This window comes from Schistocerca americana, chromosome 4, assembly GCF_021461395.2.
Source record: "Schistocerca americana isolate TAMUIC-IGC-003095 chromosome 4, iqSchAmer2.1, whole genome shotgun sequence".
In the NCBI taxonomy this organism is placed as follows: Eukaryota; Metazoa; Arthropoda; class Insecta; order Orthoptera; family Acrididae; genus Schistocerca; species Schistocerca americana.
Window position 1 is genome coordinate 290,889,506 of NC_060122.1, and position 20,996 is coordinate 290,910,501.

General features: G+C 43.2%; 1 protein-coding gene across 1 annotated transcript in view; it reads left to right on the forward strand.

Moving 5' to 3' along the window:
• The window catches only part of LOC124613424 (facilitated trehalose transporter Tret1-like), a 74,743-nt gene that overhangs the window by 21,420 nt on the left and 32,327 nt on the right, over positions 1–20,996 (forward strand). Inside the window, exon 4 of the mRNA XM_047142127.1 lies at positions 6,483–6,784. Coding sequence (XP_046998083.1) covers positions 6,483–6,784 — 302 coding nt within the window. The remainder of the gene's footprint in view (positions 1–6,482; positions 6,785–20,996) is intronic.

A 20,996-nucleotide genomic window follows, 5' to 3' on the forward strand; every position in this document is an offset into this window, starting at 1 on the left:
GATGTTTCTCAATGCTACAGACTCATCGTATTTCCATATGCTGTGATGCCCGCCACATTATTTTTCTTTTTTTTGCCAACAAGATAACAATACCACTTTATTACTACTACCCATGCATGTTGTGAACAGCATCTTCCAGGGGTTGTCAACTTTGGAACAATGATCGTATGCATGGCTACAGTGTAAGGAAACAATGCTCTTCGAAATGGAACACCAAGAAATCTGCTATCCGATCACTGTGGAAGATGAGATTAAATGTAGAGATCATGATCTTCAGACAGCTGTTTGCAAATGCTGCACAACCCCTCAAACTCTTCCAGCTACCACATGTTGCAATCTCTTCCACATGTTAGTCAATAACCTGTGTTTTATTTCTACCATCCTGTGTGTTGTGGGAGCAGCATAGTTTACACCATATGATATCCGATTTAGCACCTGACACAGCTCTCGAAGTCAAGGTAGAAAAACAAAGTGTATGATGGTGTACAAAGCTGTAGTCGTACACTGCTTGGATGTGTTACAGCCGAAAAACAACGTATCAAACTGCTTATGACAGAACAACACAGGTAGCCTCTCTTGTGACTGATAGTCTGTGGGATGCGGCCTTCCTTCAGTTGTTGTTGTTGTTGTGGTCTTCAGTCCTGAGACTGGTTTGATGCAGCTCTCCATGCTACTCTATCCTGTGCAAGCTTCTTCATCTCCCAGTTCTTATTGCAACCCACATCCTTCTGAATCTGCTTAGTGTATTCATCTCTTGGTCTCCCTCTACGATTTTTACCCTCCACGCTGCCCTCCAATGCTAAATTTGTGATCCCTTGATGCCTCAGAACATGTCCTACTAACCGGTCCCTTCTTTTTGTCAAGTGGTGCCACATACTCGTCTTCTCCCTAATTCTATTCAATACTTCATCATTAGTTATGTGGTCTACCCATCTAATCTTCAGCATTCTTCTGTAGCACTTGTCCAAACTATTTATCGTCCATGTTTCACTTCCATACATGGCTACACTCCATACAAATACTTTCAGAAACGACTTCCTGACACTTAAATCTATACTCGACGTTAACAATTTTCTCTTCTTCAGAAACGCTTTTCTTGCCATTGACAGTCTACATTTGATATCTTTCTCTACTTCGACCATCATCAGTTATTTTGCTCCCCAAATAGCAAAACTCCTTTACTACTTTAAGTGCCTCATTTCCTAATCTAATTCCCTCAGCATCACCCGACTTAATTCGACTACATTCCATTATCCTCGTTTTGCTTTTGTTGATGTTCATCTTATATCCTTCTTTCAAGACAATGTCCATTCCGTTCAATTGATCTTCCAAGTCCTTTGCTGTCTCTGATAAATTACAATGTCATCGGCGAACCTCAAAGTTTTTATTTCTTCTCCATGGATTTTAATACCTACTCCGATTTTTTCTTTTGTTTCCTCTACTGCTTGCTAAATATACAGATTGAATAACATCAGGGAGAGGCTACAACGCTGTCTCACTCCCTTCCCAACCACTGCTTCCCTTTCATGTTCCTCGACTCTTATAACTGCCATCTGGTTTCCGTACAAATTGTAAATAGCCTTTTGCTCCCTGTATTTTACCCCTACCACCTTTAGAATTTGAAAGAGAGTATTCCAGTCAACATTGTCAAAAGCTTTCTCTGAGTCTAAAAATGCTAGAAACGTAGGTTTGCCTTCCTTAATCTTTCTTCTAAGATAAGTCGTAAGGTCAGTATTGCCTCACGTGTTCCAACATTTCTACGGAATCCAAATTGATATTCCCCGAGGTTGGCTTCTATCAGTTTTTCCATTCGTCTGTAAATAATTCGCGTTAGTATTTTGCAGCTGTGACTTATTAAACTGATAGTTCGGTAATTTTCACATCTGTCAACACCTGCTTTCTTTGGCGCCAGTACAGGCGAAAAAAGTTTACAAAGGTTTGTGCAAGTGACTTTGACCACTGGCCACTTGCTCCAGTGGACCAATACGTGTATATGAAATATGGGCAATTTCAGCATGCAGACGGTATTTGTCTTTCAATATATCAGAAGAGAGAGATGCAGTAAAATGTTATGGGAGGTTCTATTACAAGGAGTGGTATGACTGGTTAAAGTTTGGGTACAGATAGTTTGTAGTTCCTTTTTTTACCTACTCTAGATGTTACAAAATAATGATTATTAGTGCTCTTGAACGTAAAAAATGACTCTGTAGATCCTGATAAGTATCGGCATTTCATACATCTTAAATGAATATATTGCTCTTGTGCACGAAAAATTGTATTTTGAGCATGCAGAATACTCTCAAACTCCACCCATTTTCCTCATAAAACTAGTAGAAATCTACTGTATCTATTCTCACAGAATCATGACTGTTTTATAATTATTCTCATGATTATATTTTTAAAAATATGTATTGTTGCACGTCCTGTGTTACTTCATACTTTATAATCTATAATTATAAAGTAGCCATCAGTTAATTATAGCTCATTGTAGAACGTAGAAATGATAGTGCTTTTCACGACATGTTATTAGATTGCGCGAAATGGGCTGTTCTGTGATGACCATATTGCTTACAAAACTACAACACAAGAATATGCTGCTATTGCGAATTGTAATTTGCTAGGTGACAGAAATCTTACTTACACGTCGGTAGAGCCGAGTTGTGGAGCAAAAATGTCAGATGTCAGCACACAGGTGGTATTTGTTTTTGATGTATCGGTGGAGCATTATAGGATTTTCTACTTTGTGATGTTAGGTGGTTCCATCACAAGGCATGCTCTCATGATTTATTTTTCACAGTTCGTAAACGCCAGGACGGTATGCCATTGCCTTGGTAAAACAGGACATGCCATAGTGTATGAAACAACAACATACTTTTGAATTATAGCTTGCAGTTGCTGAACGTAAAATAATTGTTTTTCCAACATGTGAGCAGATAACATGAAGGACTGTATTCTGAAATGATATTTCGTGTGTCTGAAATGCATGGCAGTTTATTTACAGACACTGATTTAAACGCCAGTGAAGTTCCCAAAGTATGTAATTTGGTCCATCGAACTGAAAGAAATCGCTTAGCATAGACGTAGGCGTCAGGACTAGCTAAGAATGGTATGTAAAGCGTGTCGGGGGGATGTGGAAAATAGTGTTATCATATTGCAGAACTGGAACGATTTGTCTGATGTCCAAAAGGGCATGAATTAGCTGTCGAGCCAATTGCTAAGATTGTAGATTTTTCGCATGCTGCCGTGTTTAAGTACAACATGAATGGTAAAATTGTGGTATCCAGAACCGCCGCTGAGGCAACTGCACCATGGTCCATAGATGAAAGGGGTGAACGATGGTTACAGAGATGTAAACGGGTAAATAGAAGTGCACCTATTAAGCAACTGACCCCCCCCCCCCCCCGCACCCGACGAACGAAGGGGCTACCAACAATGTATCTTCAATGACTGTTCAGTTAATGCTGCTCTATTGACCACTGCAGCAGGCACCTGATTCATGTACCCATCCTGACTGCTGTTCACTGGCTACGAAGGCTAGAACTGGTACGGCAATACTGAAACTGCACGTTCATTGAGTGGTGACAGAGGTGGCCATTTTCGGACGACTCACGTTTAAGGCTCCATGGGACAGATGGCCGTTTGCGTGTAAAGCACTGCAGCAATCATCGGAAGCATCCAGGCTGGAGGAGGGAGCATTGTGGTCTGGGGAATATTTTCGTGGCTTTCTTTGGGTGATCTTGTCATCCTGGAAGGCACAATTGATCAACACAAGTATGCATCTATCCTCAGGGACCATCTGCACCCCTACATGCAGTTTGTATTTCCTCAGCATGATTGCATTTACCAGCAGGACAATACAACTTGTAACATAGCTCGCAGTATACGTTCGTCGTTTGAAAAGCACCAGACTGAGCTTACTGTACTTCCCTGTCACCAAACTCTCTGTATTTAAATCCAGTCGGGGATCTAAAGGACCACCTTGATTGGGTTTTTCGTGCCATGGATCCTCAACCGAGAAATCTACCGCAGCAGGTCACAGCACTGGAACCGCAATGGCTGCACATACCTGTCAGAATCTTGCTCACTCCCTTACTGCATGTCTGTGCTGCAAAAGGTTCTTATTTAGTTTTTTGACACGGTATCACATGTGACTGCACCATGTATACATGCGGTGCCAAGACGAATGGGAAATCGTTCTAGCAACGACAGGGGCTGCAAATACGGAAATCCACTGACATTAGCGGCTTTGGCAAATGGCAGATAGTCAGACACCTGGGAATGACTGTCTCGTGTTACGGCCGTAAGTGTATATGGAAAATAATTGAAGGGCGATGAAACCATGAGTATGCAAGGAGGTGTTGAAAGACCACGTGTTATCACAGAACATGAAGGTTGGAGAGTTGTCCACTCTATAAAGGTGCATGTGTAGCCATCTATGGCAAAACTAGCGACAGAATACAAAGCTGGTGCAGGCTCTAGTTTAATGGAGCACACCGCTCAGCGCACATTATTGAATTGGGGCTCTGCTGGAGACAACCCCTTAGTTTTACCAAGTTCACCCGCGATTCGCAGCGGGCACAAGTTCATCGAGGCTCGACCATGTATGAATTGAAATATGTCGCCTGGTTGGGCGAATCTCGGTTCTTGTTACACCAGGTCAATGTTAGTGGTCAGATACGCCGTTATCCAGGAGACCATTTGCTCTAAACACACACTGTACCACAGATAAAGGCCAGTGGTGGCTTTATTATGCTACACGTGACATTCAACTGGGTTTCTATTGGAAATTTAGTAGTAATCGAAGGCACTGTGAGAACTGCGGGTTGGATGAACATTATTGTGGACCATCTGCACCCCTTCATACCTGGTTTCTTTCCTGAAGGCGATGGCATCATCTACCAGGATAATGGTTCGTATCACAAGGCCAGAATTGTGCTACTGTGATTTGAGGTGTGCGATAGTGAAATCATATTGCTGTCTTCATGTTTTCCCACTTTAACTGTATTAATGTGTCACCTGTTTGCTGGTTATTTCTATCGCTAACCAATAGTATTTTCTCATTCTGTGTATTTTTTTGTAGTTTTCAGTGTCAATCTAAAATGTTAGTATATGCATAAAATATTTTTTGCAAATAACTAGTCATTTACGTTTATGGTCACAAACGTTTTGTTAACAGATTATATATATATATATATATATATATATATATATATATATATATATATATATATATATTTGACGATGCTGGTGCTGATTTTTCATTTAACATTTGACGATGCCATTATGGCTGCAGTACATTAGGACTTTGTTTTTATAAAACAGCTCTGATGATGGTCATTATAGACCGAAACCGGTAATCTGATAACAAAACGTTTGTGACCTTAGACGTAAATTAAAGGAAACTTACAATTCTAAATTGTTGAATCAAAAAGATTGCATTCACGTTTGCATTAAGGGGGGTAGGACGTCAAACGGGCTGACTTGGAGCAGGAGAGACACTACAAGGCATTTTAATTTCCACCGTCTTTACTTTTAAAAATAAATTCATAAAACTTTGTCAGCATGACCAGGCAGGGTTCAGGATTCACACTGATAGCAGTGGAAGTTCACAAACGTAACAAAATAATTTTTTTTTTTACATTTGAAGTTTCATCATTTTTTCACTTAATATTGGCTGCATTTGTTGCTACAAGTACACTTTTCTTTATGAGAGGTTTTTTGATGAATTTTGCCCAGCATACAAACCATAGTTACAGGTTTCTTAAACTCTAGAATTTATTTAATTCATGAAAAAATGACTGAGCTGTTACATTTTAAACTTCATGTTTAGAAAAACTAAAATTTTATTGTTTATTATCTCAATTTTTACCTCATTTTTTAACAGATTTGGAAAATTTAGAGTTTCGTACACCTGTACGTTTTGTATGCTGTGCAAAATTCATCCAAGAATCTCTCTTACTTATGAAGAAAAGTGTACCTATAGCAACAAATGCAGGCAATAGTAAGTGAAAAAAATGATGAAATTTCGCATGTAAAAAAATTTATTGTTATGTTTTTGAACTTCCACTGGTATGTTGTGAATCATAAATCCTTCTTGGTCATTCTGTGAAATTTTTATGAATTTATTTGTAAAGTATTGACACTGGAAATTAAAATGTCCTGTGGTGCCTCTCCTACACCAAGTCGGCCCATTTGACGTACTATCTCCCTTAATAACAGGAAAAATGTGCATTGCTCACACTATTGAAATATTTATGCCATTTAAGTATGAAAATAATCTATCTTAAAACATTGATTGGGTATCTCACCTACATTTCTTATTCTTCCTATTAAACGCAGTTCTGCAATACATTTTCAAGCCGAAGGATTCAGTTATTTAAAGAAATGATAACAGTAGAATATTGCTCCCCCCTTTCTCCTTCCTCGCATTAATTTCTACGGTCCAACATGGCTCTGACTGATGAGAGTCTTTGCCTGCACAGGTGTTCAACATCCTAGGGGTGGGCCCACTGCCGTGGGCCATCGTGGGCGAGGTCTTCGAGTCAGATGTGAAGGGTATGGCCATAGCAATCGTGTCGGTGTTGCAATCCGTCCTTTTCGCAGTGCTCAGCAAGCTCTTCCAGGTGATCAGCGATGCCACGGGCATGTACACCGCCTTCTTCCTCTTCATGGCCAGCGCATTCGCCGGCCTCGTCTTCACATTCTTCTTTCTGCCTGAGACCAGGGGCCGCACCTTCATAGAAATCACACGGCACTTCGAGGGCGAAGAAGGAGAAGAGACAAAGTAGCCATTTTTCTGACTCTGGCTCAAATAAAGAACTCAAATTTGCCCGAGTGCAACTAAAATTCAGTTGGAAATTAAAATTGCATGTAATTTATTGTGTTAACATTAAACCAAAGACAGAAAAAATATTTGTTAAGCTCTCTACATCGATGCAAGGTGTATGTGTTTCGTTTGTGTAGTCAGTCATCTGACTAGTTTTGTGGGGGCGGACACAGTATCCTCTCCAGCGTCAATCTCTTTATCTCAGATTAGCACCTTCATTAAACGTCCTGAATTATTTGTTACATATGTTCTAATATCTAACACTAGTAGCGTGAATGCCTTAACACCTGTACTATCATCCTGTCCCTTCTTTAATTCAGTGTTTTCCAAATATTCCTTCTATCGCTGATTCTGTGGAAACTCTTGAGTACCTCCTCATTTCTGATCATATTTGTTCATCTAATTTTCAACATCCCCTGTAACCCTATGTCTCAAACGTAATGGTCTTCTTATTTTTCCGTATTTCCACCGCCAATGATTCATTTTCATAGAATGCTGTGCCCAGTATGTACATTCATAAAAATATCTTTCTCCATGTCTACGTCTGATATTAGCAGCGTTATTTTGACAAGTACTACTCCCTTTGCCACTGCTAGTCTTCTTCTTGTATCTTCTTCCTCCCTCACTTCATCTATTACGTTGTACCTGATTTTGGTGTTAAGTTTATCATAAATTTCGTTCCTTCTATTCCTGATGACTTTCTTCCTTCTTTGGTTTACTCTATCCATATTGTGTGTTTATTGAACTTTTCGGTCTAGTCAGTGAGGCTTGTAATTCATCCTGACTTTCTCTAAGTACTACAATGTCATAGGGTAACTTTATCAATGATATCCTTTCACCAAACTGCAAATACAAGGTGTACAGGCCTCCTTCCATGCTCTTATCTGAAAGTAACATAAGCTTAACAAAATTTTAATCATTATACTATTTTATGTTATGAAATGTTATCATGTAAATTATATCAGCACACAGATCTATCTTATATGCTGTACTATTACTAGCGTTCTAAAATAAGTTTAAAAATTATTTATATACATGTTTAAAACTTTTTCTTAATTTGAAGCTTGTATATGTTGAAGGTTTATGAATATTTGTGATTCCAGTTGTTCACTTCTCATATGGAAGTTATCATATGTGATATTACATTGTGTTAAGAAATCTGTATTCAGGGTAGAAATTCAAGTTACTCAGTACTCAATACATAGGAAATGAGACTGATAGAATTATTAAGGAATCACTTAATGTAATGTGCCCTTGTACGAGGGTTTTTTGTCTTTGAATAGTACCCTTATGCTGTGACAAGTTTCATCAAAGCTGACCAAGTCAGTTCTAGCTCTCCAACGCGAAAGCTCTGCACGAAATGTGACAGAAAACGAATGAGATAGATGTCGAAAATTTGTGTTCTTTTTTATTAGTGGAGGTCACCTTGATAGTAGGAACCTTTTGAGACCACACGCGTCTATATTAGAGATGCAGAAACTAGTTGATTTTGGGGAACTACTTCTTTCGTGATAGGTAGTTTTAGGCACCTGTTCATTTTTGCCGTTTACCGTTCATTTTTTTATGTAATTGTGGGATGTTGTATATATTTTGAAACAGGCGAAGTGGAAAAGTCCTGTACCCAGTAACAACAGCGCACGCAGCACGTGAGTTGGGTGGGAGGGGGAGGGTGTAAGTCATTGATTTCGCTGTGAGCGACGAAATAGTTTTGAGATTTCACAATCAATGTTTCTGCGTATCCTTGCTTACATATTCTACCTTCTAACTCGTACTGGATTTATATTGTACATCTGTCTGCGTGGCAGTGCATGGCGGTAGTTAGATGTTATTAAGGGTGGGGAACCACACACAATTCCCTCACTGTCCTTGGCCATCGCTAGGTACTCTCATGCAGAATTTTTTAAAATAAAATTCATCTACGTCAAGAAAAAATCTCTTTCTTTTGTGACACGCATTCTACCCCAACTATCAAGTAAATATAAGCAACTAAAAAAGTTGTAATTTTAAAAATTGAAATATTTTGACGAATATCGTTTTTATGTCAAGAACAAGAGGGATCAAACACTTTCAAAATTCGAATTAAAAATGTTGATGGCATGAGTGAACAAAACTGAGGTGAGAATGGACACTAGGGAGCACGATTACACTTTAATCCCTTCCAATGATTGTCAGCTGTGCCTCAGAAGCACATAAATGCCACTGGGTTTTCAGGAGACAACTGTGTGAAACTTCAAGATCTGCAGAAAATAGATACGTGCCAATAGACAGAGCATCCCTCCAAGTTTCTAACTCACACGACAGATGCCCAATATGGGCACCGTTTGAGTCGTGGAAAAAGTCAATACGTGCGTGCAATATATTGAATCTGCTGACACGAGTTGCCCGAGAAGACACGACAGTAGCTTGCTTTGGAAATCTGTTCATTGGTTGTCCTCTCCGTATGCAATGCGATAATGCGAAACGGATGATTTGCCAACATGTTCTGACATACCTGCTCCTGGTGCAGGTATGCTGCGGGGGATATTACGAATCGAAACTTGAAGAGCTTCTCCATCCATTGATGTGTGTCCTTTTTCTGTATGGTTTGCGGTTATCGTGCAGTCGTTTTCCGAAACCCTGGAGATTCTCGTTAATAACCTTGTATTTACAAACTGAAACATTTCCATTGATAAACATTATTTGTGAAAGCCAAAGTGGAGGTAATGGTCACTTTGTTTTCAAAAACACGGTCTTGTATGCCGAAAAGCGAGTTAAGCAATCTGGGATATCTTGTTTTACTGTTAGTATATAACTATAACACAGTTATAAATTACCGTTCTTGGATGCTGAGCGGCATACACTTAGAACTCCAAGTTGTGATTCTGAAAACTATTTGGATTTATTAAGAGAGGGGAACGCAATGAAAGAAAGGAACTACAACTCAGTACGAATGAGGAACAGTGGAACTGGAGCGAGGAATAGTGACCCGCGAAACAGAACGAGATCAGGCGGGAAAGAGATACGGCGAAATGGATTAGGAACGAGTTACTTCCCGAATAAGAACGAGACTGACAGCAGCTCCATTGTTTTTTGTTTTCTCAGGAGCGCAACGTTACATCTGGGATGAACTGCTCGTCCACAACTGCTGACTCGATCGACTTTGATAAAATTTGTCACCGCACAAGGACACAGTACAAAGAAGAACGACACTAGTGAATCTAAACGGCGTGACAAATAATGTCTCGATCGTTTCTTTCCCGTATGTCAATTGACTAAAAGCCACAAGAATAAATAAATAAACAAAAAACTACTTCGGACTTCGGGACAACTCCAAGGATGGCCCACAGACTAAACTCTGAGGCTCCTCATCTTGCAAAAAGCAAGGCACATTTGGTTGCAAAGCTCGAAATGCGCGGCCACTTACTGATTTACTGTGGCATCGCAGCGAAGTTTATGATCACATAATGAGATACTGTTCGTATACGACATGAATGTGTCTCCGATCTCATGTCTGGAAGGCGTTGACAGTGTATAATGTTCTCGTGAGTAAGCTGCCTGATTGTTGTGTAATCTTGGCGTGCATCCTTTCAAACATGGTAATGACTCCATCCTTTTATATATATACCGGGTATATCAGAAAGACCAGGCCCCATGGTACCTCAATATGCTAGACAGACCCCAAAGATGACAGCGAGCTACAGTGTGGAAATTTTGTGCCAAAAAGATATAACAATCTGGCAGTGTAGCACCGAGAACTTTACACATGAGTGTGTATGTGGTGTTTGCTTACAGCACCTCCGTGCTGTGTAAGTCGTCTCTGACAGCAGGGCTCCAGATGTTTAGTGCATACTTTTTCTGTTACTCGCCTCTGCTTCACACGTTTGTGAAACAGAAGACAGTATTCTGTCCTAGTTTAGGCTACAACGATTTTATCTGTAACTGTAAAGTGATATATGTGTGTAACTTAAGAATTTTGAATGAATGCATCTCATGTAACTCAGTGTAACACTCAGTTCCCCATGAATCCATCAGGGAAATGATCAAAAATTCCTTTCGTAAAACATTTAATGAGTATTATGGGTGGTCCTTAAAAGAAACAAAGATCAATCAATACTTAGTTCACAGAAGAAACCATAGTACATACACTGTAGCAACTAAGTGAGATCTATGAAAGTCAACAAAAATATTTTCTATTGTTATAAACAGACATGTAAACCTCAGAAGTATATACCATACTATAATAATAAACATAAGATGCGCTTCTAATTTCTAGGTTTCACTTAGTTAAAAATTAAGACAAACTACATGTGCTTACTAGATTATTTTTATGTTCACATTAATATACAAACATAATGAAATATTTTTGCAATGTTCATAAACTCGACTTAAGAGAAATTGAACATCAGAGGAAGTTTCACGACGCTAAAATTTAAGAAAATTACTACATAAAGAAGGATACCACAGAGAAACCTGCGTAACAATCTTAATATTTATGACTGCAGAACTGTACAAATTCTACACTGTGGGGTGGTAGCTCAATGGGTAAGAGTCAGATTACATTTCTGGTATGGATTTCAATCTTTAGTCCGTCCTAGGATTTTTTTCTGACAGTTATCCCTTGATTCGCTTTTGGCAATGACTTGTTGATGCAAAGAAAACCGAGCTGCACTGTGGCTCAGAGGACGCTTTAAACTGTAGCTGTAACTACTTGGGTAAGCCAGTACAAAGGCTGAAAGAGGACAAAGTGTATGGTGTTCTTCTGGTGTTTGTACAATACAATTTAGTAAACACAGAAGCAGTTCCCAATGTTGTAGGCATGTTGTCAGGAAGCGAGGACGAGTGGTTTAAGTGCCCACAATATCAGCAAAGATCTACAGCCCGTTGCCAACTGGAATTCCATTCTGCACAGACACAATCGGAATTTCAGAACCACATAAATAATGATTAAAGACGCCCACCCGGCTAGCCGCGTAGTATAACGCACTGCTTCCCGAGCGGGAAGGATGCCGGTCCCTGGCACAAATCCGCCTGGCGGATAGTGTCGAGGTCCGGTGTACCGGCCAGTCTGTGGATGGTTTTTAAGGCGGTTTTTCATCTACCTCGGTGAACGCGGGCTGGTTCACTGTATTCTGCCTCAGTTACACTGTGTCAGTGATTGCTGCGCAAACATCATTTCCACGTATGTGTACACCATAATTATTGTACCATGCAAACATTTGGGGTTACACTCGTCTGGTATGAGACGTTCCCAGGAGGGTTCATTGGATGCTCAATCGCACAATAACCCTGGGTTCGGTGTGGGGCGGCGGTGGGGTGAGTGGACTGCTGTGGCCTGTTGCGGGGTTGTGGACCACTGAGGGCTACAGCGGGACGAAGCCTCTCCATCGTTTCTAGGTTCCTGTCTTAATACATAAATACAAACATACATACATGATTAAATAATATTTTTCTGTTGGTTAGTAAATTTATCGGGCGATGTTTAAAGTATTGTATGTATACACTATCTGATGCTCCATGCCATCTGTCATCTACGAGCGAGAACTGTCCCAACAACACAATATCAAGCATCAGTTGCCACTGCTAAGGGATTGCTGGGGATGTATGGAACAAGGAAGGGAACAGGGTAAATTACTGTAGCAGCGTTCAGAAAAATGCTCGTAAGCTGGTATCTACCGATATTGAACGCCACTGTATTCAACTTCTTTTATGGAGCTTAAGGATGTGGAAACAGAAACCAGTACCTGTATGTTAGAAGTATTGGCCCTGGCTGTTAAGACACTTGTCCCACTGTGACACAAGGTGCTGCGGGGCTGCGATGTTAACCAGTTCCGCACGTACAGCTGGACGTCGTTGTCTGAGGAGCATCATTTGCCCCTCACAGCCTTTTTAAGGGGACCAAAAATGGCGTAGTCACAGGGAGAGAGGTCCAGACTGTATAGAGGGTGGCCAAGAACCTCCCATTTGAATTTCTGCAGGAGAGCCGCGACTGTGTTGGGCGTATGAGCTTTTGCACTGTCGTGGAGCAAATGATCCCACAGGTGAGATTGCCTGGTCGTTTTGATTTGATCGCTTGGCAAAGGGTGGTCAAGATTTGTGAGCAACGCTGGGCATTCACTGCTGTCCCATGCTGCAGGAAGTGAATCAGAAGGGGGCCATCTTGGTCAAAGAAGAATGTCAACATAACCTTTCCTGCACTCATGTGGATGGCCTTGGCTCTTTTTGGTGGTGGTGACCCTGGATGCTTCCACTGTGGAGACTTTGTCGGTTTGATTCTGATTCGAAGTGATGACACCATGACTCATCTCCAGCCACCACTCATGCCACGAACGCATTCCCTTCCAGAGCGTAGTGCTTCAGATGAGCAAGACATTGGGCTATTCGGCATACTTCCTGGTGTGGTTGAAGACTGTGGAACACGCATTGGGCACACTTTGCGCATGTGCAGTCGTTCCTTCATGATGGTGTGAACACTTCTGCCACTCAATCCGACCACGGCGGCTATGACTTTCACTGCCACTCCGCGATCCTTGGTAATGAGTGCATCCACCAGCTGGACAACCTCATCGGGAATGCAGTGTGGTACTCCAGACTCTGCATCATCGGCTAACGACACCTTTTCTTTCCTGAAGCGCTAGTGACACACCTTGACCCTTGCAAGTGACATGCAGTGTTCACTGTACACTTGTGACATTCGTCGATGAATATCTGTTCCTCCTACTCCTTCCGCTGTCAGAAAACGAACAACACCTCTCTGCTCTTCTGTAGACGTCGCCATGTAACTGTTTGCGCTGCGACTGACAGCGTTGGACGATTTATGGATGCTGCTGCTAGCTCTGTATAGTCACGTGACATGCACATGTGCCCTCTAGTGACAGCCGGCCGTTGTGGCCTAGCGGTTCTAGACGCTTCAGTCCTGAACCGCGCTGCTGCCACGGTCTCAGATTAGAATCCTGCCTCGAGCATGGACGTGCGTGATGTCTTTAGATTAGTTAGGTTTAAGTAGTTCTAAGTCTAGGGGACTGATGACCTCGGATGCTAAGTCCCATAGTGCACAGAGGAATTTGAACCACTTGACGGACCAGGAACCGCTGAAGGACGATAGTCAACTCCATTTGAACCTCTAGCGACAGGCTGTGAACTTCCACGCTCTGGTCGGAACCACACCTCGTTACACACGCCACCATCCTGTCACCGGTTTGCGCATTCCAGACTGTAGGTCGTTTCTTTTTGAACGCCCCTTATAAATGAATTTTATTTGCTTGAAAAATCCAAAATGCTCCACTTATAGCTGAAAAACAGACACTTCTGTAAATTTCAGTGTTGCCTGTATGCAACAGGCTTAACAAAAGTGACTTCGTAGTGGCATCTGAATAGGGTTTGCCTAAGGTAAGCAGACTGGGTCAAGGTGGCAATCTTCATAGGGTGCAGTAGTAATGGTGGTGGCACTGCACGACCCAGAGTTCCTATTTACACCAAACAGCAGCTCGGTGGCAGAATAACGCTTGAAGGGAGCGTTGGAAAAACCAAAATATTTGGTCATCATCCGCCTCCCCCTCCCTCTCATATCTGCACCTTCTTCCCCCTTCCAACCCTCCATGTTCCCCGTCCACCTCCTCTCCATCCATTTCTCCCTCTTCAAAACACAATTGGTGGAGACAGATTACTTCACCTAGTATTTGAGTCAAACAATTGCCGTTCTGCTGAGCAGGGACATTTTTATTTAAACAGTATGGTGTTATTATTTAAACCATTTGACATTTTTATTAGCCATGAAGCGCTTGAACCACACACAGCAGGAGCCATCATCCACGTGAGGTGCAAGTGGTCAGGTGGTTTTCTGCTGCCATCCCTCTCCATGCTGCAGGGACTGTGAGGCTTCAACTGTAACTCACGCTGTAGCTGCGAGGATTTCGCTCTAGGTTTTACCAACATCCATCCATGCAGACCTCGCCCTCACAGGAATGACAAATGTTCGCAGATATATGATGGTTGAAACCATCCCAGACTCTCCCTGCTGCCCCCCCCCCCCTGTGTCCACCAAAGGCTGCCCAGGACCACACTCGAGACACCTGCTGAGAGACAGGTAGTAGGTGGCACTCCCTGCTGTCCTTCCAAGGCCACTCAGACATCAGACATTATGCAGATGGTCGTCTAGATACAACATCCACCTCTCAGGGTTGTATGGACACTGTATTGACACTTTCTTCTGAGTGGACGACGGTAGTCAGCATTCCTTGCCGTCCACTCAGGTCGTTCCAGATGTGCTGCCACCTGCTGATCAGTCGGTTACAACTTGCTCTCCTGGGGATGTCCAGGTGCAGCTGCTCCAGCGACTTCTTGCGAAGGTGGCGGAGGCTGTGGCAGATATATCATTCAGATGTTATGTGTGAGACTCCAACCCCCCTCCCCATCGCCATCAGGTAATAATTTATTTGTACACAGGATGGTCCATTGATCGTGACCAGGCCAAATATCTCACGGAATAAGCGTCAAACGAAAAAACCACAAAGAAGTAAACTTGTCTAGCGTGAAGGGGGAAACCAGATGGCGCTATGGTTGACCCGCTAGATGGCGCTGCCATAGGTCAAACGGATATCAACTGCGCTTTTTTAAATAGGAACCCCATTTTTTTATTACATATTCGTGTAGTACGTAAAGAAATATGAATGTTTTAGTTGGACCACTTTTTTCGCTTTGTGATAGATAGCGGTGTAATAGTCACAAACATATGGCTCACAATTTTAGACGAACAGTTGGTAACAAGTAGGTTTTTTAAATTAAAATACAGAACGTAGGTACGTCGAACATTTTATTTCGGTTGTTCCAATGTGATACATGTACCTTTGTGAACTTATCATTTCTGAGAACGCATGCCGGCCGGTGTGGCCGAGCGGTTCTAGGCGCTTCAGTCTGGAACCGCGCGACCGCAACGGTCGCAGGTTCGAATCCTGCCTCAGGCATGGATGTGTGTGATGTCCTTAGGTTAATAAGGTTTAAGTGGTTCTAAGTTCTAGGGGACTGATGACCTCAAATGTTAAGTCCCATAGTGCTCAGAGCCATTTGAACCATTTTGAGAACGCATGCTGTTACAGCGTGATTACCTGTAAATACCACATTAATGCAATAAATGCTCAAAATGATGTCCGTCAACCTCAATGCATTTGGCAATACGTACAACGACATTATTCTCAACAGCGAGTAGTTCGTCTTCCGTAATGTTCGCACATGTATTGAAAATGCGCTGATGCACATTGTCGGGCGTTGTCGGTGGATCACGATAGCAAATATCCTTCAACTTTCCCCACAGAAAGAAATCCTGGGACTTCAGATCCGGTGAACGTGCGGGTCACGACCAATCCACCTCTCATGAAATATGCTATTCAATACCGCTTCAACCGCACTCGAGCTATGTGCCGGACATCCATCATGTTGGAAGTACATCGCCATTCTGTCATGCAGTGAAACATCTTGTAGTAACACTTACTTGGGCATCATCATTTGTTGCAGGTCGTGGTTGACGTTTCGCATGTGGCTGAACACTTCCTGTTTCCTTAAATAACGTAACTATCCGGCGAACGGTCCGGACACTTGGATAATGTCGTCCGGGATACCGGGCAGCATACACAGCACACACCCATTGGGCATTTTGATCACAATAACCATACATCAACACGATATCGACCTTTTCCGCATTGGTAAACGGTCCATTTTAACACGGGTTAATGTATCACGAAGCAAATACCGTTCGCACTGGCGGAATGTTACGTGATACCACGTACTTATCCGTGTGTGACTATTACAGCGGCATCTATCACAAAGCGAAAAAAGTGGTCCAACTAAATCATTCGTATTTCTTTACGTACTACACGAATAAGTAATAAAAAATGAGGGTTCCTATTTTTAAAAAACGCAGTTGATATACGTTTGACCTATGGCAGCGCCATCTGGCGGGCTAACCATAGCGCCATCTGGTTTCCCCCTTCAAGCTAGATGAGTTTCGTTCTTTGTAGTTTTTTCGTTTGATGCTTATTTCGTGAGACATTTGGCCCGGACCACCCTGTATATTTAATGAGTAGTGTCTTTGAATTTTTAAAAAGTTACACACACTGAAACGCAAAAACTATTATTATTGACAGTAACAAACAATGTTTTCAGTCACATATGGACGACCGAAGAGTATACAGGAAGCATTCACTGATATCATCATGTCAATCATTGTAGTAGCAAAACAAAAGCTGTTAGTAAGTATTGATCTGGTGTGTGTGTGTGAGTCTTTATGTGTGTGTGTGTGTGTGTGTGCTTAACTTAAAACTCCAGAATGAGATTTTCACACTGCAGTGGATTATTCGATGACATGAAATTTCGTGGCAGCTTAATACTCTGTGACGAATCGAGACTCGAACCTTTGCCTTTCGCAGGCAAGGGCTCTACCAACTGAGTTATCTAAGCACGACGCAGGGCCCCTCCTCACAGCTTTACTTACGTCACTACCTCGTCTCCTACCTTTTTTTTCATTTTTTATTTTTTTTTTAATCTCATTTTGTTCGATTTTGTTCGTTGCATCTGCTCGGGGCGGACGTCGTAAGACATCCGTTTAAGTTCGTTGTTGATCGATTAACTCAAGTTTTTTTTTATTACAGAGGGAGCTAGCCCTCTGACCGAACACGCTGAGCTACCGTGCCGGCATACCTTTCAAACGTCACAGAAACTCTCCTGTGAATCTTGCAGAACAACCCTGCAGAACTAGCACTCCTGAAAGAAAAGTTCTTGCGTAGACATGGCTTAGCCCCAGCCTGGGGGATGTTTCCAGAATGAGATTTTCACTCTGCAGCGGAGTGTGCGCTGATATGAAACTTCTTAGCAGATTAAAAGTGTGTTCCGGACCGAGACTCGAACTCATGACCTTTGCCTCTCGTAGGCATTGCCTTTTGCATTCAAGTACTCTTCCGATTTTTTTTTCTTTTTTTTTTTTTGGAATCGTTGTGTTTGGTCGTTGCGGACGTCGCAAGACATCCTGTTCTAGTTCGGTGGTTGATCCTTCCACTCAGTTTTTTTTATTATAGAGCCAACCGGCTCTCTTACCGAACACGCTGAGATACCGTGCCGGCATGTGAGCTACCCAAGCACGGCTCACGCCTCCTCCCCACAGCTTTACTTCTGCCACTACCTCGTCTCCTAACTTCCAAACTTCACAGAAGCTCTCCTGCGAACCTTACAGAACTAGTAAATCGTGCTTGAGTAGCTCAGATGGAGCAGTTTGCTTTAGTCGGTGGCGCGGCACGGACCTGTTGTCCCGGCCACGGGCGCGCGTGGACGAGGAAGTGTTTACACCACCGGTACTCGCGCGTGTTGTCTGACTAGATAGCCATGGCACACAATTTTGGAAAGACTACGCTCCAGTTTACGTCTGACAACGAATATGCCAGACCCAAAGCTTTAGAAACAGAGCGTTTTTTGAGGGAAGAAGTTCGTTTACCTGCTACAGACCTAACTAGACTCCACCTATCCATTGTAAGCAGTACCATGTACGTCAAGATGACCGATGAAGCTGCGTGTGAAAGAAATCTCGTCGCTGCTCAAAGAGGATTTAAATTTCGACACTCTGATGGCCATATAAGCAATGTAACAGTCGCTCCTTCACGCTTGGGTGTTAGGGTCACTCGGATCTTTGAATTGCCGTTTGAGGTACCAGAATCGATGGTTAATGTATCGCTGCGACCATATGGAACGGTACTCAGTCATACGCCTGAACGCTGGGCAAGTTTTAAGACCTATCCCATGCTAAACGGCGTCCGACAGGTGCGGATCTACCTTAACAAGCATATCGTTTCTTATTCATACATTGGCGGATGTCGAGCTATTGTGATTTACGATGGCCAGCCACGCACCTGTTCTGGCTGTGGTGGAGAAGGACATATTCGCTCGGAGTGCATACAACGCCGCGTCATGCAACTGCCACATGGAGAAGAGTCACAGTGAGAAGTTTCCACGCAACTGCTGATGACGTACGTGTCGGTGGCCCGCCGGGAGGTGTTGCCAAGTTCAGAGCGTGACAAGGACGTGTTGATGCAAGAGCAAACAAACCGAGTTATGGGAGCATGGAGGTGACACGGAGAAAGCCCCTAGACCCACGTCACGTGAGACGAGGGAGGAACCTTCCGCACCTCACATGTAGCACGCGGCGTGGAGGTAGAGGTCGAGACAGTGGCGCCAGTAACAGACCAACGAACGATCGACGAACACAGTGAGGCGACGCCTACGGCAGCAGAGGGCAGGCCACGAAAACAGCGATCGCCGAAGCGTCGCAAAACGTGTCACCATAGTTCGGGTGACACGTCCCCCTCTATCCTAGGGGACACGGAAGTTATTCTAGGCGAAGAACTGTGCCTTTAGAGGACGCTGACAGGATTCCTTCAGATGGTGACCGGATGTCCTGCGTTTCAGACGACCCCTCTTCATTGGCACCGACTGATGCAGCACTACCGACGGAGGAGTCAGGGACAACAATGTCCCGGCAGCCACATCGAAATACATCAGCGGATGTTTCTGGGATTGATAACCACTGCGACTGGACGGAACCAGTCGAAAAGATACAGGAATTGGCATCCCCAATTGATGACAACTCACTTCCAGGATGCACACAACGGAACGAAAACAACGGAGGGCAACTTTTGGCGGGCACCCTTCTGAGCACGAATAGTGAACTAAAGCCCTTGGAGTTCACAATGACATTACACGAGCATGACAACAACAACGGACCAAGCATATAAGGTTGGAACAGAGAACATTAACACCGCATTTTCGCTTTCAAAAATGCAACTTTTCCGGGACATGATTTACGCCACAGACGTGGATATTCTGCTGGTGCAAGAATCCTGCAATGCTGCTTTTCACGGCATGCGTGGTTACTTGTACAGGGTGTTACAAAAAGGTACGGCCAACCTTTCAGATAACATTCCTCACACACAAATGAAGAAAAGATGTTATGTGGACATGTGTCCAGAAACGCTTAATTTCCATGTTAGAGCTCATTTTAGTTTCGTCAGTATGTACTGTACTTCCTCGATTCCCCGCCAGTTGGCCCAAGGTAATGTTGACTTCCCTGCTTGTGTTGACATGCGACACACTGCTCTACAGTACTAGCATCATGCACATCAGTACGTAGCATCAACAGGTTAGTGTTCATCACGAACGTGGTTTTGCAGTCAGTGCAATGTTTACAAATGCGGAGTTGGCAGATGCCCATTTGGTGTATGGATTAGCACGGGGCAATAGCCGTGGCGCGGTACGTTTGTATCGAGACAGATTTCAAGAACGGAGGTGTCCCGACAGGAAGACGATCGAAGCAATTGATCGGCGTCTTAGGGAGCGCGGAACATTCCAGCCTATGACTCGCGACTGGGGAAGACCTAGAACGACGAGGACACCCACAATGGACGAGGCAATTCTTTGTGCAGTTGACGATAACCCTAACGTCAGCGTCAGAGAAGTTGCTGCTGTACAAGGTAACGTTGACCACGTCACTGTATGGAGAGTGCTACGGGAGAACCAGTTGTTTCCATACCATGTACAGCGTGTGCAGGCACTATCAGCAGCTGATTGGCCTCCACGGGTACACTTCTGCGAATGGTCCATCCAACAATGTGCCAATCCTCATTTCAGTGCAAATGTTCTCTTTACGGATGAGGCTTCATTCCAACGTGATCAAATTGTAAATTTTCACAATCAACACATGTGGGCTGACGAGAATCCGCACGCTGTTGTGCAATCACGTCATCAACACAGATTTTCTGTGAACATTTGGGCAGGCATTGTCTTGCTTGGGCCCCATGTTCTTCCACCTACGCTCAATGGAGCACGTTATCATGATTTCATACGGGATACTCTACCTGTGCTGCTAGAACATGTGCCTTTACAAGTACGACACAACATGTGGTTCATGCACGATGGAGCTCCTGCACATTTGAGTCGAAGTGTTCGTAAGCTTCTCAACAACAGATTCGGTGACCGATGGATTGGTAGAGGCGGACCAATTCCATGGCCTCCACGCTCTCCTGACCTCAACCCTCTTTGACTTTCATTTATGGGGGCATTTGAAAGCTCTTGTCTACGCAACCCCGGTACCAAATGTAGAGACTCTTCGTGCTCGTATTGTAGACGGCTGTGACACAATACTTCATTGTCCAGGGCT